Source organism: Castor canadensis, chromosome 3, assembly GCF_047511655.1.
Source record: "Castor canadensis chromosome 3, mCasCan1.hap1v2, whole genome shotgun sequence".
Lineage (NCBI taxonomy): Eukaryota > Metazoa > Chordata > Mammalia > Rodentia > Castoridae > Castor > Castor canadensis.
Window position 1 is genome coordinate 198,358,171 of NC_133388.1, and position 9,839 is coordinate 198,368,009.

At 52.6% G+C, this 9,839-nt stretch overlaps 2 protein-coding genes across 2 annotated transcripts; both read left to right on the plus strand.

Moving 5' to 3' along the window:
* Nucleotides 1-253: 253 nt before the first annotated feature.
* Nucleotides 254-1,250, plus strand: LOC109690828 (ubiquitin-conjugating enzyme E2 R2). The gene has a single exon (XM_020170403.2). It carries the CDS (start codon nt 266-268, stop codon nt 980-982), a length of 717 nt encoding a protein of 238 aa, XP_020025992.1. The 5' UTR covers nt 254-265; the 3' UTR covers nt 983-1,250.
* A 2,753-nt stretch (nt 1,251-4,003) lies between these two features.
* Ly6l (lymphocyte antigen 6 family member L) lies at nt 4,004-6,841 on the plus strand. The gene is made up of 3 exons (XM_020170418.2): nt 4,004-4,067; nt 4,141-4,257; nt 6,167-6,841. Exons 1-3 carry the CDS (start codon nt 4,004-4,006, stop codon nt 6,391-6,393), a joined length of 408 nt encoding a protein of 135 aa, XP_020026007.1. The 3' UTR covers nt 6,394-6,841.
* The last annotated feature ends 2,998 nt before the right edge of the window (nt 6,842-9,839 follow it).

Below are 9,839 nucleotides of genomic sequence, written 5' to 3' on the forward strand. Positions count from 1 at the left end.
CCTTGGAGGAGACCTGGGGACATCACACCAAGACCCACTTCACTGGAAAGACTCCACAGAGGGCTTCTGTGCAGAGCTCTGCTAGATTGGGGGCAGAACCTATAGGTGAATCCCATACCCAGCTGCCTGGAGTGAGGGCAACAGGAAGAGTGAAGGGGTGAAGGTCATCCACTTTCCTTAAACACCAAAAATCTGAGCTTTCAGGGATGGAGATAAGCAGTCAAAATAATCTCAAGAAATACATGTGACGGCAGCCGCCGTCGCGATGGCCCAGCAGCAGATGACCAGCTCGCAGAAGGCCCTGATGCTCGAGCTGAAATCCCTGCAGGAGGAGCCGGTGGAGGGCTTCCGGATCACCCTGGTGGATGAGTCCGACCTCTACAACTGGGAGGTAGCCATCTTCGGACCCCCCAACACGCTCTACGAAGGCGGCTACTTCAAGGCACATATTAAATTTCCTATTGACTACCCATATTCACCACCTACCTTCAGATTCTTGACCAAAATGTGGCACCCCAACATTTATGAGAATGGAGATGTATGCATTTCGATTCTTCATCCACCTGTAGATGACCCACAGAGTGGAGAACTGCCCTCAGAAAGGTGGAACCCTACTCAGAATGTGAGGACTATCCTGTTAAGTGTAATCTCACTGCTTAATGAGCCCAACACCTTCTCCCCAGCCAATGTGGATGCTTCGGTTATGTTTAGGAAATGGAGGGACAGCAAAGGAAAAGACAAAGAATATGCTGAAATCATTAGGAAACAGGTTTCAGCCACTAAGGCCGAAGCAGAAAAAGATGGAGTAAAGGTCCCCACTACCCTGGCGGAATACTGCATCAAAACTAAAGTGCCTTCCAATGACAACAGCTCAGATTTGCTTTATGACGACTTGTACGACGACGATATTGATGATGAAGATGAGGAGGAAGAAGATGCCGACTGTTATGATGATGATGATTCTGGGAATGAGGAGTCGTGACGGGCTCCTTTACTGCCCCTGTACTGCCCTGCCGTCTCAGGCCAAAGGGAGGGGAGCAAGTGGGGACCTAGCAGTGGCCCCTCAGCAAAAACTTATTCACAGGGGGTGGGGAAAACAAACACAGCTCCTGCTGGCTCCCCTTATGGATCTCAGTTTGCTCCTTTTTATGGACCTTTAATGGAGAGAAAGTAATCCTCCACAGAATGTCTGAATTCTTGCATTCTTTACCCTTCCATCACTGTATTGATTTTTTTTTTTTCTTCAAAAACCACCATCACCCAAACTCCTGCCTCACTTCATCTCTACAGAATGTTCACAGCAAAACACATTTGGTCTGTTTTTAGATTCCTAAAGAATTAAATAGTCAAGACATTTAATGTGTTTAAAGCTGGGAACCTGTAGGGAGTTCACAAGTGCTGCATATATTGGGTAGCAAAAGGAAATGGGGGGAAAAAAACCAAAAAAACCCACAAACCCACAAAAAAATTGCCAAGGTTTAGCTGCTTATTCACATTAGTATGTGTGCATTTGTTCAGACCCATGGTGGTGACTTTTGTTTCTTTCCCTTCCTAAGGCTGGGAATCGGTGGGCATCAGGGACTGACTTCATGCTAAGCTTGATAAAGTGTGCTTCTTCTGCCTCTTTGAAATCATCTAACATGGAGGCCTCAGCTACTCTGAGGAGAGATCAGATTTTGTTTTTTGAAATCGATTGGGATCTAAAGCCTAAAATAAATATTCATACTTTACATAAAAAAAAAAAAAAAGAAATACATGTGAGGGGCAGGTGTGGCAGCGCACATCTGTAATCCAGTACCCAGGAGGCGGAGACGGGAGGGCCATGGTCCCAGTCCAGCTCGGACAAAAGCAGGAGACCATATTTGAAAAACAAACTAAAGCCAAAAGGACTGGGGGATGTGGCTGAAGTGGTGGAGTACCTGCCTAGCAAGCCAAGACCCCAAGTTCAATCCTCAGTGCTGCAAAAAAATATATATATGTGTGTATAAACATATATCCATGTGTGCACAATTTAAACATACACAAAAATTTACACACAAATGACGAATTATTATCTAAAACATAAACAGTAAATATAAAATAAGATAAAAGTATTAAAAAATACTTATAACCCATTAAATACTTGCATATTTAAAACATACACATATATCTCAGAACATACATTTACATTCAAACTTTTTCATTAAAAAACATGCTAATTGTACTTCTATATTCTGATATTTGCTATTTTCTGCTTTTCTGCCACAATGGCAGTGCCATTTTCACCAGATGGGTGTGGCGACCCTGGGGCTCTCTAGGCAGAGTTCTTCAGGCACCCTCCAGGCTCAGCGGGTCAGGCAGACGCCAGGCTCTTAGCCTGACCAGGTGGAAGTGACTTTGGCCCTTCTACCTGTTACCTGGGTAATTCTGAAGGAAAGGATGCCCAGACATTGCCATCCGTGCCAGGCACCGGACAGGCCTGCAAGATGGGCAGATATCCTCCTGACCTCTGGCCCCCACCCAGTCTCTCCATCATCACTCCTGTCTGCACAGCCAGTGATCTTTGGATTTTTTTCCTATGGATTTCAGTACAAATTTACATTCAAGGCAATTGCAGCTTGATTTGCAAATGAGCAAACAATAATGTAAGAAGTGAATTAGGGCAACGGCCCCTCCCCCATCCCTCTTGCCCCACCCACACCCCACCCCAAGAAGGTGCTTCCGCTGGCTGAAGCGGGATGGCAAGGAGGCCTAGACCAGTACAGGATGAAGGGACCAGGAGCATGGCCAGGCTGGGGCCTTCTTAGGCATGTACCAGGCAACACAGGGACAGTCTTGCTGACTGGTGCAGTAGAGGGAAAATGGGGAGAGAGAGAAAGAAGGAGGGAGAAAATTTGAATATGAGAATGAACCTGCCATGGCTCATGAGCATGGGAGCCACCCCTGAGGGTGACCTTGGGTGACAGGGGCCCCAGAGAAGGGTTCAAACTGAGGCAGCATTTCCATAGGGCCATGGGAGATGATTTCGAATTACCGTTTGAGGGGAAGCGGTCCAGGTCCCCAAGGTGATGGAAAGGACTGCTGTCTTCACTGCACCCAGGATCTGCAATGGGATGTGGGAAAGAAACTTGAGCGGTATCCCTCGCGGAGTCACGGAACACTTAAACACCCCCTTCCACCCGGTCAGGCCCCAACCCGAGGGGCCCGCTAGAGGCCTTGGGAAGCACCCTGAAAAGCAGCTGTGACCCGAGGGCCTCGGTTTCCATAAGGCCCAGAGCTCAAGCCAGTCCAGAGTCCTGGAGGCGACACAGCCCACTCCCCAAAGCAGCTCCAGCTCCCACCGGAGCTATGGGACCTGTGGTCCTCGGGCCCATCCGTTTTTAAGGCCTGGCGCGGGAGACCTTTCTGCCCCTCCTTCCTTCTCTTTGCTACCGAGACCACTCCTCCCAGAGGGAAGTCGCTCCAAGCACGTCCAACCCCCAAACTTTCCCACACTTCTCGGCCGGCCCTCCAGTTCCTCTGTGACTGCTCCAAACTCTCATGTCTCCAACGGTGCCTCTTCCTCTCCTCCCCGCTTCTCCCCTCCCCCAGAAGCCCCCAATGTCCCTCTGCCCCCAGGTGCTGACCACTCCCCGCCTCCTCAGGGAAAGGACCTCTCTGCCCCGCCCTTTTAGGGGCTCGGGGATTGCTGGGTCCCCCCTAAGCCATGCTGGGCCCTGAGCCTGGAACCAGATCTGGGCCCGTGTGGCCCACAGTGTGGAGCGGGTGCCCTGCCCGGTGGGGTCTGTCCCCTGAAGAAAAGGTGTCGGGCGCAGGCCGGGGAGACCGGCAGGACAGGTGGCCCTGCGGCCCCGCCTCCAGGGACGAGGGTGAGCGGGCGGCCGTCGGGAGTGGCGGGCAGACCCCGCCCGGCCCGCGGACTTCCGTGCGCTCGGAGCCAGGGTGCGGGCAGCTGTGCGCGCGGGCCGCGGTGGGCGGCGCAGGGCGGGGGCGGCGGGCCCCGGGCGCTGGTGACCCCGGTGCCATGGCGGGGATCATTCTTGCGCTCTGGGCGTCCCTGGTGTCCGCGGAGCTGGCCAAGATGCCAGGTAAGGGCTGGGCGGGAGGACCCGGGCCGGGCCCGCGAGCCGGCCGCCCACCGACGCGCGTTGCTGCCCACAGTTGGGAACCTGAGCTGCTTCTACTGCTTCAAGGTCAAACGCGCGACCCAGTGTCTGCCCATCGCGTGCCACGCCAGCGAGCGAGTCTGCATCTCCCACGAGGTGGTCCTCTACGCCAGTGAGTCCCCTCCCCGGCCACTGGCAGGGGTCCCGACACCCGCAGGTCTCTGCCCGCTGGACTGCACGGTCCCAGTTGTGGCCGCTCTTCCTTCCTCTCCCTCCCTCCCTCCTTCCCCACCCCCCTTAACACCAACTCTTAAACTGCCACCAGGACAGTGTGGCAAAAATTCACAAAAGAGCAGGATCGCAAAAGGAGGGTCAACAGGATGTGGCACCATCTTGCAGTTCCAGGCAGTGGTCGCTCACCAAGGCCACCCACTCATGTGATGCACCATGGCTTAACAGGCAATTAAGACCTCGTTTTAAGAAGGAGCTCTAGAGAGTGCTAAGAAATATGGTTTCCTAGCCCCATGGAAACTCATAAAGGCGGGTGGATGCGCCTGCTCTGAGCACACAGGGTGCTGGTTCTTGCTGGGTGGATCTAGCTCCCTGGGGTCAACCCAGCAGAGCTGCCTCCTCTCTGAGGCTTCAAGACCCAGGGACCCTGCAGCAGTGTAATTGATTTACTGGGACTCCTCTCATGAACCTCAGGAATTCTGTTTCCTGGTTCCCTGGGAATAACCCAAGGAAAAGCACATTGCCAGTGGGCCTTCTGTGGGTGTCTCTTTAAAGTGGAGTTGTGGAATAAATAAGGCAGAGGCCTTTCTACCTTCTGCTCTCACTGGGCAGCAGGCTTCTGACAGGATTGTCCTTTGTGAGAGTGTCCTATGAGGTACAGGTGGCCACTGGAACCACGAATGAGGGACATCACTGTTCTCCTCCTTTGCCATTGGAGCAGGTTAAAGGCACATGTCAGGTGGGATTCTCCCAGGGGAGCCCCCTTTTCCCTATAGTAACAGCCCCACCCACTTCTCTTCTCCATAAAGTAAAGGAATTTGCCTGTGGTAACAACGTTGAAACTTTGGCTTAATGGTTTTTGTACCTTTCCCCCCAAAACGCTTTGGCTCCACCCAAGCTTTTTGTTCAATTTCTCTTGGTCTGGAAGATAACATAACAAGGACCCCCTCTGCAGGGAGAGTGGAGTTGGAGGGCTGTCTTCAGGGGCCACCTGTGCAAGGAAGCTCTCCACTTGACCTTTGAGATCCAAGCTACTAGCACGGGGTGGAGGCAGGGGCTACTCAGGGGCTGCTGGAAGTCAGGGCTTCCCAGGAGGTCACAGGTCCGTGCTCTCTGCTGGGGTCTTCCCTCAGGTTGACCTGAGTCCTGTGTCACTGTTCTCTGTGGCCCATGACCTTCTGTCACACAATGTAGTACAATATAATCTACTACGTTGCAATGTGTTATAACACAATATATCTTAATATGTTTATAACTGCAGTATAATGTGATATAACAGTATGTTGCAGAGTAATATAAAACAACATAACTTAACTGCCATGCCATTAAGATAATGATCAACATAACATAACAAATTCTAACACAACACACCAAATAGGGCATGATATGATGTCGCGGGTTTATTCCACCCCAAATGGCCTTTTTTCTAGTTGGGTTGTGATAGTGGCTCGCCTTCAATGGCTTAATGGTTATTTGAAGTCAGAGCTCCGCAGAAGTCTCTGTGGCATCTTTGGATGAACAGTTGAGACATCTGAGCCCAGCTGGGCACCCAGTAGTTTCTCTGTGGTGACCAGTCTCTCTCACCAGCATACCCTGCACTGGCAGAATTATTCCAAGCTCATCTGGCTGCATGGAGACTCCCCCACCTCTTTCCTGTGCCCCAGGTAGATGGGGACCTTCTGCAGCCCTATGCCCACTGCTCTTCAGGGCCTCACCTGTGAAGGGACAGCTGATGGTGGTCTCCAGTGCCCCTTGCAGGACCAGATCCTGTGGCCCACAAAAAAGCCCCTCCCTCCTCTCCCCTCTGACCTGGGACTGTGGAGCCACCTGCCATCTCCTCTCTTCTGCAGAACCAAAAGTCAAAGTTCTAATCAGCAAGAAATGTGCTACCCGGTGTCCCAACTCCAACAGTTTGTTTGAGTGGTCACCAGTCTTCAGGATGAAGGGCAAGATCATCAGGCAGTGCTGCTCCAGGAATCTCTGCAACATGGCACCCACCTCACAGGAGGGGCTCTGGGCCCTGCCAGGGGGGCTTCTGCTGCCAGTGGGCCTGGGTCTCCTTAGGATCCTGATGTGAGAGTCCTCCTCCTGCATCTCCTCAACCCCACTAGCATATCCTGTCCTCCACCTTCAGCCGCTTCCCTACATCCATCCCTTCCAGGACGCCTAAGGGACACTCCCTCCCTGGGGTGGCAGGGAGCCCATTGTTGCCTTCACCCTAGATCCTCAGCCTCCCTGGCCAGAACTTTTGCTCAGAGAGTAGGAATGCAGGCCTGCTCCTCATGGAGAAGGGGTGTCTCCAGTTTGGGGTAATGGCTCCCTATAGACAGGTCCTTGCCCTAAACAGTCTGCCCAGGGCCCTGTGAAAGGCAGGAAGGGCCTGGTGAGGTTGGAGCTGTGACCAGACACTGATCCTACTCCACCTTCCCCCATCTCACATCCCAAGGGGCACAGTCGGAGGAATCCTGTGAGTTTCCCGCTGGGACCACACCCCTCACTCCTCACAGACAATAAACTCTCCTTGTCCCATGGGCTGGCTGGCTCCTGCTCCTTTACTGGCCCCTGCCCCACAGACCTGTCCCTCCTCAGCTCCCAGCTCTGGGTGGAGTGACAAAGATCTGGAGAGGACCATCCTGCTGGGCTGCAGCCATACTGAATATAGGACTGTCCCGGTAGCCCAGGACACAGCCCTGGGTGAACAGGATGTGCCACACTCAGGTCTGGGCTCCTAGGAGGGGTGCTGGACACTGAGGAGGGAAGGGGAGGGGCAAAAGTGCCACAAAGGGTGGGAGAGAGAGTTGGGACTGCCCAAGAATGTGTGTTTGGTAGCAGTTTTGTTGCAGGGAATGAGGCCTGATGACACAGCCGGGAACCCTGAGCAGAAGGGACCCAGGTGAGGGCACAGGTGAGGAGGAGGTGTAGCAGGGAGGAGAATCAGAAAACAAACAGGCCTGAGTTCTGATAAGGTAGCAGGGGGGAAGGGATGGCATAGCAAAAAGATAAAATCTAAGGAATTCAAAGGTGAAGAAGGTCACATAGCTTTAGGGGTAGGGGGCACAAAAATCACTAGGGTGAAGAAGCATATAGAATTGCATGTAACCATATATGGGTTAAACTTTGTTGTTTTTTAATTTTATTGCCTCTGATACTTGCTTGCAAGGATATATAAGGTGAGACCCCTTTGTTCTCGGGGCTCAGCCTTTGGACACGAGTCCACTGAGTCTGTGCTGGCACAATAAATGTTGCTTCCTGCTAAACTGCCTCAGTGTCCCGAATCTCAGCTAAAAGCCTCCCACAACATTTCTTGGGGGCTCGTTGTCTGGGATTGTGGAGACACGGTGAGTTATCACCTCCCTTGTCACCAGGGTGCATCCTCCCAGACCTCTGGGAGGAGATTCCACCAGGCGTCAACTGACAGCTGGATCTGGAGAAGGGATTCATCCTCCCTGCGAGTCTGGGTGGGGACCTTGGATGCACAATGGACCCAGTGAGGCACAGGAACCAGCGGAGGGGAAGGGAGCACCATTCATCAGACCGGTAAGAACCCAGGATCGAGTTCAGGCCTGCCCCAGGAGGCAGAAGGGGAGCGTGATCATCTCCAATGAGACAAGCTAGTAACCACATTTTTGGGGGTGAAACTCAGGGAGTCCTGATCCTCATTTCCGTGGCGAGCTCATAGGGTCAAGGGTGAACCCCAATGGGGCAGGGTCTGGGGTTTATACAGATGCACTACCACCAGAGAAATGCCTAAATCTCTGGGAGGGGAGTGGCAGGAGACGACAAAGTGGCTGCTTTTCCAAAACCCCTCCCCCTCTGTGTGTGTCTGGCAGGCGGGTAACAGGAGGAGATGGGCAACAGGAGGAGATGGGCGGAGGCCAGAGGAAGAACACCCCCTTGGAGTGTATGGTTAAAAACTTTAAAAGGGGATTTAATGGAGATTATGGAGTTAAGTTAACTCCTAACAAGCTTAAGTTCCTTTGTAAAGTAGACTGGTCTGCTCTTGGTGTAGGATGGCCCCTGGAAGAGTCACTAGATAAAACTTTGGTTAATGAAGCTTACAGAATTGTAGGGAAGCCTGGACCCCCAGAACAATTTCCCTATACTGACTGCTGGCAGGATGCCGTCCTCAGCTGGCTCACATGGCTAAGGCCTTACCTGGAAGAGGCCTGTAGAATTATGGTAGCTAAGGTGGCTGCAACTTCCATGTGTAGAGAGAAAACAAAGGAGCCTATACTTGCCAGGGAGCCTGAGGAAGCACCACCGCCCTACGTGCTACTTTTTCCACCTTCGCCATCAGCATCCAGTTCGGCACCCCCGCTTCCAACATTGGATGGGGAAACTCAAGGGACAGTCACACCTGTAAAATCTGACTTGGAAGCCTTGAGAACCTCGACTCCTCTAAACCCCAAGTGCTACGGACTTCATATCCATTTCGAGTCTGCCCACACCCCCCATTCAATCGGGAACATCTAACCAGTCTCTGTGAGGACCCCTCCTCTCCTCAGACTCCCGCTGCCCTGCAGATCCCCTGAGGGAAGCCCAGAGCCCCATGTATTATGACCAGGATGGTCAAATACAAGGATGACAGGTATTTGTCTATCAGCCCTTTATCACCACAGACCTCCTCAACTGGAAACATCACATCCCCTCCTTTATGGAAAAGCCCCAGGCCCTGATTGATTTGATGCAGTCTATCATCCAGACTCACAAACCCACCTGGACAGACTGCTGGCAGCTTCTTCTGACTCTGTTTAATACCGAAGAGCGACGCCATGTAACACTGGCAGCTCTAAAGTGGTTAGAAGATCATGCTCCTGAGGGCACCCTAAAGGCCAAGCATACGCTCAGGCCCAGTTCCCCGAGGAAGACCCCCATGGGGCCCCAATAAGAGCCGAGATTACCAGAGACTTGGACGATATCAGGGGGCATTACTGGGAGGCACGACGGAAGGAGGAAGAAAGGCCATGAACGTGAGCAAAACATCAGAGCTCCTCCAAGGGCCGATGAGAGTCCCAGCCAGTTCTATGAGTGCTTGTGTGAGGCGTTCTGCTTGTACACCCCCTATGACCCAGAAGCCACTAAAAACCAGTGGATGATCAACGCCGCTTTTGTTGGCCAGGCCCAGATGAAAATTGCAGAAACTGGAGGGGTTCACTGGAATGAACACTAGCCAGCTTCTGCAGGTGGCCACAAAGGTTTTTATCAATCGAGATCAGGAGGCTAAGTGGGAGGCTGACAGGAAGATGAAAAGGAAAGTGGACCTCCTTGTAGCAGTCCTGGATGGACAGTCAGGGGGACGCGGTGAGCTAATTCAGGTAGAGGCAGAGGCAATCCCCAAGGGTAACAGCAAATGCTTCCAGGACACCCCCACCTTAGGGAGGAACTGGGGCAAAACCAATGTGCCTACTGTTGGCAGGAAGGGCATTGGAAGAATGAGTGTCCCAAGTGAGCCGGAGACTCCCAAAAAGCCCTCCAGACTAAAGGCAGAGGTCTGGGTGGTTGAGGGAAGATATCAGCCCACCC